This window comes from Exophiala oligosperma, assembly GCF_000835515.1.
Source record: "Exophiala oligosperma strain CBS 72588 unplaced genomic scaffold supercont1.6, whole genome shotgun sequence".
NCBI classification, from domain to species: Eukaryota; Fungi; Ascomycota; class Eurotiomycetes; order Chaetothyriales; family Herpotrichiellaceae; genus Exophiala; species Exophiala oligosperma.
Window position 1 is genome coordinate 1735462 of NW_015622823.1, and position 17851 is coordinate 1753312.

General features: G+C 49.5%; 5 protein-coding genes across 5 annotated transcripts; 2 read left to right on the forward strand and 3 right to left on the reverse strand.

The window, feature by feature from the left end:
• Window positions 1-1554: 1554 nt before the first annotated feature.
• PV06_07053 (uncharacterized protein) lies at window positions 1555-2528 on the reverse strand (the record flags this gene model as incomplete). The annotated part of the gene is made up of 2 exons (XM_016408239.1): window positions 1555-2179; window positions 2246-2528. 2 exons carry the CDS (start codon window positions 2526-2528, stop codon window positions 1599-1601), a joined length of 864 nt encoding a protein of 287 aa, XP_016261719.1. The 3' UTR covers window positions 1555-1598.
• An 884-nt stretch (window positions 2529-3412) lies between these two features.
• Window positions 3413-10398, reverse strand: PV06_07054 (uncharacterized protein). Its single transcript, XM_016408240.1, has one exon. It carries the CDS (start codon window positions 10029-10031, stop codon window positions 3576-3578), a length of 6456 nt encoding a protein of 2151 aa, XP_016261720.1. The 5' UTR covers window positions 10032-10398; the 3' UTR covers window positions 3413-3575.
• Window positions 10399-10619: 221 nt separating this feature from the next.
• PV06_07055 (uncharacterized protein) lies at window positions 10620-11847 on the reverse strand. The gene is made up of 5 exons (XM_016408241.1): window positions 11531-11847; window positions 11455-11480; window positions 11343-11408; window positions 11238-11286; window positions 10620-11180 (listed from the first exon to the last, which is right to left on the reverse strand). The coding sequence occupies exons 1-5, from the start codon at window positions 11540-11542 to the stop codon at window positions 11121-11123; spliced, it is 213 nt and encodes a 70-aa protein (XP_016261721.1). The 5' UTR covers window positions 11543-11847; the 3' UTR covers window positions 10620-11120.
• A 160-nt stretch (window positions 11848-12007) lies between these two features.
• On the forward strand, window positions 12008-13626 carry PV06_07056 (uncharacterized protein). Its single transcript, XM_016408242.1, has one exon. It carries the CDS (start codon window positions 12162-12164, stop codon window positions 12795-12797), a length of 636 nt encoding a protein of 211 aa, XP_016261722.1. The 5' UTR covers window positions 12008-12161; the 3' UTR covers window positions 12798-13626.
• Window positions 13627-15340: 1714 nt separating this feature from the next.
• PV06_07057 (uncharacterized protein) lies at window positions 15341-17646 on the forward strand. The gene is made up of 4 exons (XM_016408243.1): window positions 15341-16542; window positions 16619-17002; window positions 17080-17117; window positions 17189-17646. The coding sequence occupies exons 1-4, from the start codon at window positions 15504-15506 to the stop codon at window positions 17567-17569; spliced, it is 1842 nt and encodes a 613-aa protein (XP_016261723.1). The 5' UTR covers window positions 15341-15503; the 3' UTR covers window positions 17570-17646.
• Window positions 17647-17851: the final 205 nt, after the last annotated feature.

Consider the following 17851-nt stretch of genomic DNA (forward strand, 5'->3'; position numbering starts at 1 on the left):
TAGCCGAGATACTGTACAATGACATGACAACCATCAACCACCGTCTGTCTCACTTTCGACACTTTAAATGACATACTATAAACACATTGCGGCAATTCGAAGAGCATCATCATCGTCTGTGTATACCTACCGTCAATCATACCGAATACTTTTGCCAGTACGGAATATAGTACTCTATTGTCGCCGCCAGCATGAATGTCCCAACGACATCTCCAACCCGACTTCGTCAAATCGCCTTCATTGCTCAAGACATGAAACGGGCTAGATATCTCCTGGTAAGATCCTCCGTAAATCATCTCAATTCACCTCTCCCGAACTCTGTGTTGACTGAAATGGTGATTGATACAGACCACCATTCTCGACACCGAGGTCGTATATGTCGACCCACAAGTATCACGTTGGGGAATTGAGAATATATTAGGTGCGTATGCATACGCCTGGATTCATATGATGATGCCTTTCTCGATACTGACCATGGTATGTACCGGGTTTGGTGTAGTTTCAATAGGAGGAGATGTGATCGAAGTTTGCTCCCCTATCAAAGCTGGCCTTCACACCCCAGCCGGCCGACAATTGGCAAAATTAAACACCGATGCCGCCGGATACATGTTGATAATGCAAACTGTTGACGCCATCGCCAGGAGACGGTACATTGAATCTCGCAGCTTGGGAAGGGTCATTTTCAGTCACTATAACTCTGGAACTGTACCTGAATTCGAGAGTCCCGGTACCACCACCACCGACGACATCAATACCACCCAAACCAACACCGGGGTCAAACGTGAAACCGAAGAAGAAATCGAAAGTGTGTGTATTCAATATCACCCCAGGGGTATCCCAGGTGGGATCATGCCGGAACTCGACTCTCACGCCACAAGTCCCGAAAACCCTGACCCTCTGTCGGAATTCAGTCCGTGGCATACATGTGGACCAATGTCGGCTTACCCGACCTACTCTTCTGCCATGAGAAGGAATTCCCATTTAAAGTTGATCGGGGCGACATTGAGATTGTCCTCTGGCGACAAAGACCCATCCGACGCCGCACGTCAATGGCACGAAATGTTTGGCATTCCTCGTCAAAATGATGAATTGATCTTTACGAATTCTCGACTTGAATTCCTACCTGCAGATCCGAACAAGAGAGAAGGTTTGGAGAGCGTGACGATCCAAGTCAAGGGAAGGGCAAAATTCGATCGCATACTGAAAAAAGTGGCGGATCATGGGTTATGTGGTGACGGGTGGACAAACATGCTCGGGATCAAGTGGTATTTTGTCCTCGACGAGGTAGAATCGGACTTGGACTCAAACACCCACACCAACGGTCGTGATCAAGCCCCGAAATCAAAGAGGCCGAATGATACCAAGCTATAGGTCCCGTATGTTTTAATTTCGGAATTTTACTCTGTGTCCGGGTGTGTTGTTTCTCATCGCTCCCTTGCGTATCATGGCTCGGTCAAATAAAGAGCAATAACGGCACCACTGTCAGAGGGTCCTCAAGGGTCCATCATCATAGACATCATATCAACAAGGATACACTGTGGTAGCCCTCGTTTCCCGTTGCTAACATACAATGTCCCCATCATCGTGATACAGCGCCTTCATCGTCCAAATACCTTCTTCCAAATTGGGGTTTTGGGACTATCAATCTCGAAAGAACTCGTTGGAATCTCGACCTTTGGCGGTCTTGGTTTTTCCTTTCGACTTTTCCTCTCCCCTTGTTGAGTCCCTGTAATAATCTTATTCTTCGAATTCTGACTCTCGGTGTCTCCTTCGTGATCACTGCCACTTCCATTACCATCATCACGGACAACACGTGTTGCTGGAGCAGTGGTGGTGACCTGTGTAGCAGCTACAACCGTAGCCACCCCCTTTTCCAAATCTCGATCCTTGTCTCTGTGTATTCCATCATCCATTGCTGATGCTGCCGCTCTTATACCCAATCCCTTTTTTGGGTTGGTTGCCGCCACCGTCGTCCGTTCGGTATGTCCTCCTCCTCCTCCTCCTATTCTTCTTCTTTGATTTTCAACCGGACTCTTACCACCAAATGTCATTCTTTTCGGTGTCATTGGTGTAGTGACAGCCTTGACGGCACTCTTGACTTTTGTAGCGGATTTCCTTAAACCCTCTTTGATCTTCCATTGTCTCTTTTTAGCCAGGAAGAAGAGTATAGCGGTCGTTCCTGTTATACCCGGGGGGGAATATGTCAGTCAAAAAGAGTATCCCAACTGGTAAGCGGAATACTTACCACCTAAAATGACAACAAGACTAACCACCACGGCAATAGCAACAGTCGCCCCTACGCTCAACTTCACCGAGCCCGTATCAGATCCTTGTGCGCCTGCATTCTCACTCCCCGTGCCGGGTGATCCACCGCCGATATCACCCGGTTCGACACCTGACGCTCCTCCTCCGTCGCCATTTTGTGCCCAAACACCACCCTTTGACGAGGTCGACAACAGGAGAAGGATGGTCACGAGCCATCGGTCGTAACTCGACAAAAGAAATTGATTGGGGAAAATCTCGGCCATGGCCACCCCTTTTGGGAGAAAACCGCGGTCGTTGCGAAAAAGCTCTCTCTCGCCCGGTGGACTTGGGTATCCGGTGAGGTTGGCCTTTCGTCCTCGAATCTAGTTGTTGACTAGAGAGACACAGAGAGAGCCCTTGCTTGGGTTGGTAAGTTAGCCCCGCCGAGGCTAGGCCCAAAGTCCCAAACAGCGCTCAAACGGCAACCTAGTTTGTAGTAATTATCGTGAAGTATTCCGTTGATGTGAGGGGGGGCCGGAAGAAGTAGAGGATAGAAATTCCTACGGGAGAAGAAAACAAAAATGTGCAAGCCATCTTCATCACATAGTCAGTCGTATCATAGAAGTAGGTAAGTGACTATATGATTCGAGTGACCATTCGAGTGACCGTGTCCTTGGGCGGCTACTCATACTCGTCGTATTCCTGGACATGCTCGTCCAACCAACCCCTCCTCCTCCATCGCATGATCGACAATGGTCACTTTCCGAAGGACAAAGCTTTAATGCATCACACAGTGTGACCAACAAGATTGGATTGGTATCATGCTTGGCGAGGGAAGGTGTACCTTGAACTGCCCGACGAAGAGCACAAAGTGAAACGAGGGAGACCCTTGAAACACCAACATCACTTGAGGCTGTGATAAGACAGGGGTTTAAGCGCCGGGCTAGCTGGGCCGGTTGACTGAACACTTTTTCGACCTCTCGACCACTAATAATATTATGGATCAATATCCTCCTCGTCAACTACCGTGCGCGGTACTCCATACATACACCAATGAATCACTTGCTCACTAGTATTGTACCTAACCGCCGTGATTATCGTGAACTTTGCCAAAGATATCCTCTGTACAAATGCGGGCTTTAAATGAAGGAACTCCGGGTACCCAGGTAGCTTTGCTTCTGACATTTTGTGGCCTGGTAAACTCTTCAGCTCGTATCCGTGTATCGAGTACTAAGTCGTATTCACTATAATGAATCTGATCTACATATCTGCCTCCTTCATAGTTTATGATATCTATGTGCGGACGGTCGTCATGATCTTTGGATTAAGATTCACAGTGTCTCCCATCCCCCTGCATTCACCTCACTCTCCAACCTTCGGGCAATGGCACTCCAAATACTTCCATTCGTCAGCAACCAGGAATCCCTCAAGAGTTTGTCGTAACGTTTCTGACTGAGTATCAACTGGTGTTTGGACCTCAACCCTGGATCCGTCTCTCCATGTTTCGTCAGGTAAGGCGCAGGGAAAAAAGAGCCGTGGCTCAAGGTGAGAGATCCAGAGGGCAATGTATGTTGTGTACCTCGCCCAATTCTTTCTCGCTCAAGATCCAGTATCCTCGGATCGACGGCGACATGTAATAGCGCAATGTTACACTTTCGAACGAAAAGGAACATACCAACAGGGCTCGAGCATTTGTCGAGATGTGCATTGCACCCACCACGAAGCTCGGGCGTCAGGCAACACACTGTCTGCGAACAAAATATTTCGCCGCAAAAGAGGCACAAAGCAGGATCTGCAACCTCTTTGCCCGTCGTGGGACACTTTCGCCGATAAGACTCTTCCATCAGAGTATCAAAGTACTTGGGCAGCCCGATGAGTTCAAACGGTGCTGGGTGAAGGAGTTTAAGGAGAAAAGGTCCAGGCCTGGCCTGTTGCCCCGCTGGCACCATGTCGGCTTCGGACTTCAACCAATCGGCGATCCATGAACGAGCTCGGATTTTCAGAGTTCCATGTACAGAGAACTGGTCGAAAGATCTGAGCATCTCTTGAAGTTTGGGCAACTGGAAGAAGTGGATCAAACGATCGAGTTCGGGCAGATTGGCTTCTGAACCGACTGTGGTCGGAAAGTCAATGCCATGTCCGGCATGGAAGAAGAGAGCCGACTTTCGCATAAAGGCCAGAGCGTACACTTGGAAAATTCGGTACATTGCCTTGCATTCGTCTCTGGACATACGGTGCAGATTACTGCCATAAGGCCTGACATCCTCCGCCTGAACCGCTTCATCCTGGAGCTGGACATATACCCACGTCATGAAGCTTTCCACGCTCTGGACTTCGTCAGAATCTGCTTGAAGTGGAACGCCGTGTCGAATCTGATCTTGGACCAACTTTTTGCTGGCTCGGACAAATCCCTGGGAATCGAGCATGAACGCCATTGCCACCCTGATGAGTTCGATTGTGAGGGCGAGCTGCAAAAAATGGCGAACCTCAAGTCGTCGGAGCGGACAGACAACCATGGCAGCCTGAACTAGGAATTGGAAAGCATCCGTCCGCAGAAGAGGCTGAGCTGGTTCTGGATCCCCAGTCTGTGTCTCGTGCCCCGAAACAGCACCGGCTAGTTGCCGCTCAATATGATCGCACAGTCCCCGAAACTGAGACTCCGTCGAAGTACGAATTGTCAATGCCCCGGTGGCGTTGTAAGCTCGTAAAGTAGAGCAGAGAGTTTGCAAGTGGCTCAGGGTTTGCTGGGGAACGCTGGTCAATAGAGGCGTACCGAATTCAGCCTCGCGTCCTCGATGGCCAATCTCCACAGATGCAATCGTATTTGCAAGCGTGTTGACCAGGACATGAAACTGGTTAACAGATGAGCTTCCGCTCGGACCAAGAACACGATTGGTCCGGGCCGTAATAGTGAGCGATTCTCTTAGACGGCCATATATACCAGCGAGTTCTGCAAAGCCAGCCAATTCTGGATTGTCCGCCCAAGCCGGACTGGTGGGGCTGAGTGTCAGATCCCCTGCTTGCCACATGGTGATTGCCGGCGTCAACGAACTGTTTGAAAGCGTGTCCAGAGTCTCGGAGTACATTGTCGCGGCGAGAGAATCGAATGTGCTATTGTCCATGGGAACCGAGCTCGGGGTGAGCTTGGATACTTCATTGTCCATGAAATGATCGAAATCCTGCGAAATACCCAAACTTCCAGGGTATGACTGTTCGCTGTGCTTCCACACGATGGGCAAGAAAGAATTGGCAAGGGCTTTGCACAATGGGCAAACAAACTCCTTGAGTGCTATTCTTTCGGGGTGATTGCGAGCAACTTGCTGTGAATGTCTTCGAGTGACAGATTGATAATAATTCTCGAAACAGGCATAATGCATGATGTGGCCGCAACTTGTAGATACCGGTCCATTCATCGTATGATCTTTCGGCCAGCCTTTCCCAAGACCTTGGAAATCGACCGTGATCTCTTCGCCCTCTGCGTTGAGACGTCGTAGTTGCTCATGATTGGATCCAGCGACGCCAAAAGGACGAATATGCTCAATCGACCGATCCAGATTGTCGGGAATGGCGAACAATTCTCCTACAAAATCCTCGTCGCTTGTATCTGTCTGTCGGAGAAGATGCGCATTGGTGATCATGGCAAACGTGCCATACATCCGCGAGTCGGTGGATTCCTCACGACATTGTATGCACAAACCTGACGGATATTTCCAGTGACGCGTCTCTGTCGACTTCGGTAGTTCCTCGTCAGGAGGATCCAGGTAATCATCTCCCCAGTCAATCACACCTTGTTTGTCCATGAAGTTTTGTTGTTGCTGCTGGAATTGTGCCATGACTCTAGCTTTGCGTTCCATAGCCATTCTCTTCTTCGCTTCAATCTCGCTCTCAGCATTGGCGGGAGAAGAAGTATCAAACCTGCCGGAAGGGAAGTCGAGATGCTCCGTAACCCGACTGAATTGCCGCGGGCGCTTCTGATTGAAGACTCTCAAGATATATCGGATTTTGCTTCGACACGAAGTAAATTCTTCCATCAGCCAGACTTTGTGCAATTGATCAAGAATGGTAGAGTGAGGTGCATCATGTGAAGCCAAGTGCATGTCAATTGCATTACCAATGAAAGATGGCATATTACTTTCCTCGGACACCTTGTCCTCAAGCGTGGCAATTAGCGCCAATTGTAGCACAATCTGAAGGAATGCCTCGACTCGAGTTGCTGTGACTCCGTTCTTGCCCTTGTGTCCTTGTGCGACATAAAAGAGAGCTTTGTGCATGACATCGGCAAAGACTGTTGTATGCACAACTTCACAGAGGTTGATATACGCCTCACAAGGAATTGGATGCAATTTGGGTTCCAAAACAATATCATCTGGAGATTTCTTCAACTTCTTCGCCATCCATTTCTTGTAGATGTTCTCTGCCTCATCTCTCTGATTCTTCGAAAAATGTGAGTTGTAGGGATCAAGCTCCAGGAGATACTCTTCTTTCAATTCAAATAAACCAGAATCGTGCAGACCTTCTGGTGGACGATATCGAGTCATTTGCCTGAGTACGTCTTGTAGCTTTTCATGGTCCTGAGCGCGCTCCGTTAGGCGAGCACACAAGTCCGAGTATGACAAGGGCTTGAAACAAAGCGTATGTGCAAGATCCTTTCGAACTGCCAGAAGCTGAGATTCAACATTGTCTCGATCCGCGATCAATGCATCTCGATCTGACAGAAGATTGATCAATAGATACGTGAAATCTTCTGCCAGATCCAACATCTGTCCATCATCGCAAATCTCGGAAGAAACGAAGCCATACTTCATCCAGTCAGCCAGCCCAAATCGGTCGACAATGGAGGCAAGTACTCGACTTGGATCACATGTTACCAGTGCCGATTGCAATAAGAAGATGTCTCGGTGGTGGCCAACGTCGCGGTGTGCAACACTTTTGTACTGCATCATTTGATGTCGCAAACTCATGCCATTCCTGACCCATAAATTTGCCTTCATTTGTGCAAGCCAAGCGCAAACACGGAGAGGATAGTCAAACATAGCTAGCAATGCATCGTCCACGGAAACAAGAGCTTGCTTGACAGTATTGTCCCGAGCACCCAGCGTATCGTGAAGATGCGAGAGGAACGCTTGTGCAGCCTCACGAAGAGCTTCGATCGAGCTCTTGTTGTATTTGCCACATTCCAAAAGCCACGACAGAGTGTAGTGAAGTGGGTGATGGAAGCTGAGTGACCCTCTTTCAACCACGAAGTCAACGACGCTGAAGATCGTAGAATCTCCGAAAGGACCGATGTTGTGAAACTTGACTGGATCTCTAATCTCGGCCTGATCAAATCGTCTTCGTTCGAGACCAACTGAGTTAATGACTGCAATGCCTGCTGCATGTTTGATTGCATCGCAAGTGGCACGAATGGCTACGGGATCGCTGCCCTTGGCCACATAGTAAGCCTCGGAAAATTGTCGACATAATTTGTTGATGTCTCGAGTTAGCAACGATGCACTGATCCATGCATCGGTCTCGTATTCTACGTGTTCCCCAACAGCACGAACATTGGGGCAGATCCCTTGTGAGAGCTTCGCCAAATCAAGAAACTGGCAGAGGTATTCACGCTCACCCCGAGCCTTGGCTTGCACGAAGGGCGAAGCCAGAAAGTACTTCAAGTCGGAAAAGAAGTGATACAAGCGGCGATTTGCCACTGATCCCGCATCGAATCCCAGTGTCGCACCAGGATCCAGGTCTTTGGGAAACCCGACTTGTCTCGTGGTCAAGAAGGTGTAAAGAATTGCCATGAGATTGGTCAAGAAGTTGCCTCTGTCAATGACTTCTTCGGTAATTGAGGGCGTGGTCAACAGTTGCAACGAGAGGTTTATGATTGAATGATCTGGTTCCCGATCTGCAACAAGATAGAGTTGTGCGAGCGTCGTGTACAGCCCGGAGAATCGCAAGCCAAGTATGCGCTTGAATTGTGGTATGTTGACCAAGGTACTGATAAACAAGTCTCTCATATTAGACCTCGCGAGTTTCCACAGCCGCAAGTCGAATAGTATCATGGAATCCACCCGGATGTTCTTGGTCAAATCCTCGTAGACGGGAAGACTTGCACCTGATGCTGACTGGCCAGATCTGGACAGTTGCCAGTGGTCTGGTGGAGGAGATTGAGATGAAGATGGACGCGCCGATGCAGCTGGTGTTCTAGGAACGTTGAGATAATTGGCATTGGCATCCGCTCTGGTTGGTGAATCTGCTCCCCCTAGATGGAGAGTATTCTCGGGACCCGTTGTGTTTTGGGCGGGAACAATTGCTGGGGCCGGCGAGGCCGGGTCGGTGTCCATCCTTTCTGCGACGTCAAGGAAATCACCGTCGCCGTCAGTATCCATTTCGTCAGGGTCATCAGTGGCATCAGCATCGCCAGAGTTCTCGACTATAGAGTGGGTATCTTCTGCATCTTCGAACGCTATTGCGCTGAGTATAAGATCGGTCGCCTCTCGGCCACCCTCAACGTCGCCTAGTTCATCATCCTCATCGTCGTCGTCATCGTCGTCATCATCGGGGTCCATGGGTTCATTGTCTTCGTCAGTCAGCATGTCGTCTCCCTCTGCCACAATTCTCTGCATCGCAAATTGGATAGGGTCGAAGGGGATCACTCTGGCTCGACGTCGGAAATCCCGGTCATCCTCTTCGCCGTGATCGTCCAGGTCCTCTTTCCCAACCTTGGCATTCCAGGCTTCGCTGCCAACGCGCCAGATCTGAAGCATCTCTTCACATACAATGCGGCGAAGGATATGACTGTCTCCACCAACACTGCAGCCGACAACATCAGCCAACCAGTCAATTATAGTACCACACATCTGTTCTCGAAAAGTATCTCTTGCCGATCGGATTGTAACGGTGACCTTGATTTCTTCAATGATCTTGGCCATCCTGGTCAGCTCACTCAAGTTGCGAGAGAATTTGACCACACTTCTCCCGATATCATTGGTTTCCTCCGCTTTCACCAGACCCCACGACTCACGCTGCCGGCATGCTCTTGCGACTTGAGATTGTACTTCGCGGACCGTGTGCTTCTCGTCGTTCCAGATAATGAGACAGAATTCTGGGTTGGCTTCGACCTCGTCGCCACTAACATAATGCTCAGATTGCAGTCGACTCCGCACCTCGTCTTGCGCGACAGTCTCTGTTGTCTTAGGCATGCGAAGATTTTCTGGTGAACAAGATATAACGTCGCAGAAGAAGTCAAGTGCTCTGCTCACCGTCACGCGGATTGAATCTTGCAAATCTTGTGGTAGGGGAGAAACAACGTCGTCCGTAGTCGCCCAGTCGATCTTTGCCGTGTGAATGGCACACTGTATAGGTGTCTTCCAGGCTTCATCATCACCACAATCGCAGCATCCAGTGTTACCGGGGCTCATTTGAATTATGTACTGATGGCCTTCATGGTCGCTGGAAACGAAACATCTAGCGCAGAGAACGGCCGTGCTATCATCGGTACATGTGCTGCAGTGATAGCTGGCTTCCCCTGCTTTGAAGATATGGCCACAGGGATGTCCCCTAGCAGCAGCAGTGTACTCAACATTCTCCTGCACCCCTTGCGCATCTTGTAACTTGTATGAGAGGGGAAAGCCATTGGGGAACAACTGGTGCAGGTAGTCCTCTCGATCATTTGTCAAGCAGCGGAAGAGGCCTTCTAGCAAGCTATTTCGCGCAGTGGCCGAATATCGATAACCATATCGTCGAGGGTGGTCACAAAGAGCCTGGCGGAGTTGTCGATCCAGGTTGGACGGCGGTGAACTCATGGTAGATTATGCAAGGGCGTCTGCAGTCCGCATTTGGACTCTACTCGACTCGAGATCGCAGAGGAGAAAAATTGTCAAGGGTAGGACTCTTGAAGACTCGGTCGATGGGAAGACACAACTTGAGTATGTTCGTTAGGCTGTAGGCAACACCGCTTGAGATCGAGTCGTTCTGTGCCAGCGAGGCTGCGTTTCATTGAAGAGCCGCCAACGTCACAGAAGGCCAATGTTGGCAATGCCTGCGAATGGGACCTCTGTGCAACACGACAAGGAGATGGGGAATCTTTGATGGAAAAAATGAATGGGAACAGTCGCATGTCTTCAGGTAGAGACTGCCTGCGCTATCAACCTAGGGTTGGTAAGGCAGTTGTGTCTTTCCTTGCTCCTCCAAATATATGGATTCTTCTCGCATTTATTCTACGTTCTCCGTCGCCACGCCGCTCGGAGAAGCTCAACGCCAACTCCCAAACATATGATTTCGATGACACAAGGCCGACACCACCCAGTATCGCGAACATGCATGATGCGTCGTAAGAAAGCATTATCTACTGCGTCCACGAGCGGGTCGGGTAGAGTTCTAGAGTAAAAGTCCTTTCATTAACATGAGTTTCGTAGAGCGCATGCATGACCTTCATCGAGCACAACTTGAATCAATATAGCAAACGTTCTACAGATCAGCCCACGGACCCTCATGTAGGCCCAACGTGGTGATGAAGATTATCAGGCACCGAGTCTGCAGCTGCATAGGCTTCTGCTACCATCATCCGAGCATCACATAAAATTTTGTGGCACTGGTCTCTGCATAGCCGATGAGATGATCACACTCCCTAGGATCTGAAGCAACACAGCAAAGGGGCTCAGCAATGATAGACATAGAGGATGCCGCGAGATCAACATTCTCCATCTCTGTCGTTGAGGTGGGCTAGCCCATATCCCTCAAAGGGTATTCTTCAAGCACGCTTGATTTTGGTATTTTCATAGCTTCTTATGTACAATGCTTGTCGCAATGACCGCCATCGCGATGACCCAAGCTGTGTTCTGGTCTCTATTCTCTTTCAACTCTTGGTCGTCCCCGAGCTCCGAGTTATCGAATTATTCGTCCTCGTCCTCTTCTGCGGTCATGTATTTATGCTTGATGTCTTTCCATTGTCGCTGTTGATGACTGGTTAGCTTCGACCAAGAATGTCCATGCTTGATTCTTGAACATACCCCTTTGTTCCAGCTGTCCCACATTGCGTTTGTTCCACCCTCGAATGCACTGCAGAATTGTGAGCCAATATCCGTCATCCACCAACGGTCGGCAAGGAAGCTTACAGCTCGAACGCGAATGCGCCGGCGAAGACGGTCGTGAGGAAGAAGGCATTTCTCCGGAAGATGCCACTGCAGCGGTCAGTATGCAGACACATGGGATTCGAAACGGCCGTACTTGAAAAAGCCCGATGAAAGGCGTGCCTAAGATTGTCAGAAACGTTTCTGAGCATGTCCAGCGATAGAAAACTTACCCCAAACGACATCTTGAATACGTCAGATCCGGCGCAGAGGATCAGATATTTGGTTTGTGACAGTGCAAGACGTTCACAGGTGTCTGTGTGATCAATGAATGTTCACAAAGTTGCAGCTCCAAAGCTCGACCAGGGGAAGCTAATACGAGAATGGAAGGATTCTCCCGCTGTTCTAGTTGAGGCTTCAGCCAATCACAACACCAAAGAACATAAGCCTCCAGTTCGCCATAGAAGGACTGCAGAGATAGGTGCAGAGGCTTTGAGGAAGAGTAGAGACTCTTGGTACTCCCCGTCCGGATTGAATTATGCCATCTAAGTTAGACTCATCAAGGAATTGCTGGGTTGGATGTGTTTGTTACGTCAAATATCACGCTCGTATGAAGACTGCTCGTATGAAGACTGCGGTTGAACTTCGGCTGCGACTACAATTCTTCCGCGGGCTGGACTCATTTACCTGTGACTATCTTCCTGACTCTTGTCAGCCTGCACCAGTTGTCACATTATTTTGCCGCACGGGCAGGATCTCGCTTCACGGACGGAAATTTCCCAATATGGTGATACAACCCTGATACCGGTGGCCACGGCAGATAACCCGTCACGCTGAAAGAATTCGCAAGGGGCGTATCGCGAGATGTCCAAACCTAGCAAGGCCGGCATCGAGACCTCGGCTGATGGTGGCTCGTACATTCCTTCCTCCAAGCGCGCGGACGGGTCCACCAGGAAAGAGATCAAAGTGCGACCAGGCTATCGGCCACCAGAAGACATAGAGACCTACAAAAATCGGAGCGCCGAGGCATGGAAGAATAGAGGCCCAGGCGGAGTTCCTGGAGCCGATCCCGTTGCCTCTGCAAATGATCAAGGCACGGCCAAAAGCAAGAACGCAAAACGAAGAGAGGCTGCCCGCAGAAAGGGCGAAGGGAAGGAGGGAGCCGCGGATGTTTTGGCTGCAGCCATGCAGAAGACGAACATAGCGGATACAGAAGCAGACCGAATCAAACAGAATTGGCGAGATCCATCTAAGTTACAAGAGAATGAACCGGCTTCTCAAGAATCAGATCCACAGAAGAAGATCCGAAATCAACTGAAGAAGCTGAAGGCTGTGCGCGAGCTGAAGGAGAAACGGGCAACGGGCGAAAAACTGTCACTCGATCAAATCATGAAGATCGGCAAGGAAGGGGAGTTGCTTCGCGACTTGAGGAAGTTGGGTTACGATGGACCAGAAGTACAAGCACTTACCACCGAATCTTCCACGACCGACTCGACGTGAACGGGTAAGAAACAACTCCGCGACTATTGCCATGCTCTTGGATGGAATCCAACGAAAAATTCATCATGCTGGCTTCTCCGCGAGAGAGATGTTCTGACACATTTTCTGTATGTGACAAACCGAACAAGCAAACCTCTTTTTCGGCTATTGCGCTGCATTTAATGGCGGCTTCGGCGACCTACATCCAACTCGCGGATCGTCGGTGATCGTCATTCGGCGATTGTCTCACCAAGGCTACACTATTTTGAACGATTGGGACGGGCGAGCTATCAGCAAATCACCGTGTGCCGATAACAAAAGCAAACATTATCCCTGCCTCCAGGCGACGTTTAGACGCTCGAATAATGGCAATAGATGAACCGAGGAGCGAACGCATCATGCAGCTCGAATACGTCAGAGTAGTTCGAATGGATTTCGAGTTGTCAAGAATGAGACCCCAAGTCAGTATGGCATTAAATTTTATTGCTCCTGATTTCTTCTTTACCGTATATTCGACACACCAGACTCTAGCATTCTCCGAGCCTTCCCCTTTGGTCCGACAGACATGAAGGTCGCCATCTTGTTTTTACGGTAGTACACAAGATCGAATCCAACCATGACCCGGATTCCATGTCCAGAACCTAAAAGATACTCCTCTGCGGGTTCTATCAAGTCCTCGCTTCTCTGCGAATGAGCTACCTCAATCACAACTGTGGGTCCTTTGGCTTTGATGTGACAGAAAGAAGTGTCAGGATCGTGGGTGCCGTAGCCATAGGTAATGTCGCCGAGTGGTTTCTATGCGTGTATGAGCATAATTTTCAACGCCACTTGCAACTTCCGCAGCTGATCCAAGATACATGAGCGGTTAGCTCCAGTAGTTCAGTGGTTCATCCATTGTGGTGGACGACAAAGCGTTCCTGTAACGCCCTGGACATTCTCAAGACGAGTTTCTCACTTGAAGGGGGTAAATCAACACTGTGATTCGAGGTTAGCATGCACGACTTGATATCGCGGCGACGAAAGGGGTCGTTACCATACTCAATCTCGTCATAATTCAATCCTAATGGCGTGCTGGCTTGCATTTCGTAGTTTTTGACTGACCTTGATCTGGAGTTCGCTGTTGGAGCCACGATCCGGGAAACTCTCAGCCTACTGCCAAAATAGAGCCTCTTTCTGTGCCGGGTAAGGACTTGTAACCGGGCCGAGTGGTCTATCTTGCGTCGGGCTTCTCATTACAAAGATAGTATATACACATGTTTGTGTCTTTATTGAGTGTCAAGGATACAAGTCGCAGGCGATCACGAAAGTTCTTCCGGAGGCGATGTGAGGAATTTATAATGTAAGTGCCAAGTGAATTCCCAATGGAAAATCGTGGAGTTTACAGTGACCTACATACGGGTTTCTCCTCAGTCATGGGCCAGGGGTGTGAGCACACATCTCACGTGGCTTGACCACGTAGAGGCATCGGCAGAAGGTGACTTTTCTTCGCGACGACATTCACAAGCTCAATCGTAACATCCAGCCACCCTGAAATTGTGATAATGCATCGTGATCGGCTTCCTCAGCGGCTATGGACTTGTGCCGAGATTGAATATTTGGGTCATAGTGGGGAAACCGGAAGATCGACCGTCGGTCGAAAGCTTGACACATGCGGAGTAGCTATAAATAGTATCTAGAACCAAGCGAACTTTGGCGTTGTTGCAAGACAGGCGAAAGACAACAGCGCAAAAAAATCCAAAATCTAGATGCAACATGGTTAAAACACCCTGACTGTCGCCTGCAGACAAGCGACCTTTAGCGTTATCACGTGCAGATGACCAGGATAAAAGACACTCAGTGATGCATGCAAGTTTTAGTAGCATCGTGACACACAGTTCATGCAGGAAGTCCAGGGTAAGAGGCACTAAACTACACAGGTATGCCTGAGGAACTTTAGCGTTCTCACACACATATTGTACAACTGACCAGAGTAGAAGGTGCGGTGTTGTACTGCAAGTATTTTCACGCGGCTAGGAATATGCAAGCACCGGCCTTGTCAAGAGAGCCTCGTGATCCTCGGCAGACCTTCTAAATATATGGACCTGGATACTACACTATGCTTACCTAAGCGTCATTGGACATTTTAGTTGCCGCTTCTTCAGGGGTTTCCTCTTCTACACCAGAAACATATCATGACATCTGTCAGCGATTTCCATCGATTGCTGCCTCGCGAGTCAAACCTTTGACAATTTCCGGGGGCACATCCTAAACTCCTTTCGGCTTGCGATCCTTAACTCTTTTCTTTTCCTCTCTCGACGCCAGGCCTGTTCAGTCGTAGAACCCTTGGGCTTCTGCCGAGGATTGTCAGAATAACATGGGCTCTAGGCCAGCCTTTGCAAACGTCGCCTGCCAGGTCCTAACCTTGCTCAGAACAAATTTGCTGAGGATATCTAATTGGGCCAATTCCCATAATCTGACATTCTGCTCGACCATGCAAATATATTGACCTTGGAAAATGTAAGTGATTATTCGAAGCTTTTGATCACCGGCGAATTACCTCCTCCGTTAAACTGTTGCACAAACCCCTGTGACTCGACTTCAGCACCGCCAAAGAATGCACAGACGGTACGCCATGGGAAACAATTTCCACCAGGAAGATGTTGTATCTGGTTTATCGATAGCATTATAAACAGGTGAGGCCTCCAGCGGGCATCGTCCTCCTTTCGGACCCATGCACGTAACGAGAAGATGTTATCCTTCTTCCTCTTGTCCCTCCTGTCCGTAACCGGTCGAGGTCACCCTCACGCCAAGGTCGAGCTGCAACGACGTGGCGACGATGTTGATCTTTGTGTCTTCGATGGCCCACCGTCTGTTGTGACAGTTACTGTTCCGACAGTCTCTACGGTGGTACGGACCTCGATTTTTACTCGATATGTCCCAGTGCCAACTGATTGGCCTGGCGTGCAAGGGTGGCTTGCTGCAGGAAGTCCTAGCGATGACGGATCCGACTCCGGCTCACAGGCTCAGGGTGCCTCCAGTCCACCGTGGGGATCGGGACCTCCTCCGTGGTGGAAGCCTTGGGATGAGGTTGACGTGGATGGGGCTCAAGGATCAGCTGGTCAAGCTGGTCAATCTGGTCAATCTGGTCAAGCTGGTCAATCTGGTCAACCTGGTCAACCTGGTCAACCTGGTCAATCTGGTCAATCTGGTCAATCTGGTCAATCTGGTCAATCTGGCTCCGGTTCAGGCTGGTTTTGGCCGTCTTCAGTTGAAATCTCCTCCGGTGGCCCTAATCCAACCTCCAGCAATATATGGACCTCGCTCACTACCAGCGCCAGCCCGTCTTCAACATCAAATGTATCCACTTTCACAACTTCCATCGGCACTTCCACAACGCTCTCGACCAGCTCGCACTCCTCAAGCCCTACACCAAACCCAGACGATTGGCCAGACCACACCGTAACTGCATACTACGGCGCAGGAAACACCGACATCTTCCCACCAAGAAATATACCATGGAAGTACCTGACCCACCTATGTTTCGCGTTTGCCAATACAAATGGTGTAAACAACAACTACTCCATCAGTATAGACAACACAGACCTCCTTCGTTACTTGAGTGTGCAAGCACATTCGCATGGCGTCAAATTGGTCTTGAGTATCGGAGGATGGGGGCGGGGAGGGATGTATTACTCCGACATTGTCCAGAGCAACCAATCTATCAGCGCCTTTGTGCAATCAGTAGAGGCCGTTGTGTCTGAGTATGGCATTTCAGGGGTCGATATCGGTAACATGGCACCATTTACCCTTTGCTTTTCTCGTTCAATAACATCGAGCTAACACCACCCCTTTTTGGGAGACAGACTGGGAATTTGTCGGTAATTTACACGACGCGCCCGAACCAGCACAACCTCGACTTGTTACCGACGCCGATGGGTACCTCCAGATGCTCACAGCTCTGCGAGCAGCAATGCCCTCAACCGAATTGTCTGCGGCAGTACCCATGTATGTGTTTAAAAAACCTGATGGGACAGATGGCACACTAGTCCCCGTCGACATGCATCCTTTTGTGCCTCTCTTTGATAGGCTTTACCTCATGGCTTACGATCTGTGGAATGGCGACGATACTGCCGGTTCAAACGCGGCCTTGGTCCGCAACGGCGATGTGCCTCAAGACCAGAGATTCGGCGATGATGGCGTCAAAACATGGCATGATGCAGGATTCCCAATGAGTAAACTTGTCTATGGTACGCCCTGAAGGCAAAGAGCCTCACTCCTTCCTTCCCACATTTGCAGATTAGTTCGGCTGACTTTGGTCTCCCAGGTGTCCCATTCTACGGCTACGGCTACCTCCTCTCGGAAGTGAGTTTATCTGGATATTCACCTTTCCATTTAGGAAGGACTTGCTCGCTGACTGAATGATCGAATTACAGGGAAGCAACCCAGAAGCCACAGGACTATACAGTCCAGTTTCTGACAAATCATCCGGAGATAGCAATGAGGACCCCAATAAAAATTCCGGATTCTGGAAATGGAGGAACCTCAAATCTCAGGATGTCGTCCAACAACAACCCGATGGCAGCTATCGCGCTGGCCCGGGATGGGTATACGGATTCGACGACGCGACCCAGACCCCTTATATCTATACTGACGATAACAACACCACGAACGATCCACAGATCATCTCCTACGATGACCCAGACAGTATTGGACTGAAAAGAGAGTATGCAAAACAGCAAGGAATGAATGGGATGATGTTTTGGGCTATGTACGGTGACACAGATGATGGCGAATTAACTGAGGTCCTCAGGTAGGTAAATGGTGGAGCCGAATACTGTACATATCGTCTATGCCTTACATATATTCTATCCAATACCTGCAAGACCCGTTCATGACCATAACCACGGGAGCCGTATGCTCCGTACAGTGACCGCAAACCAGAGTGCAAGACTTTGACCCCATGTACCGGTAAAAAGCCAGAATCAACTTCGTCTGCTGTGAACTAGCGAGCGACAGTGTCCAAATATTACCATCATTATGGTGTCATGAAAATGATTGCGAGGGACCTCGTATGAGTACTATTGGTATCATCATTA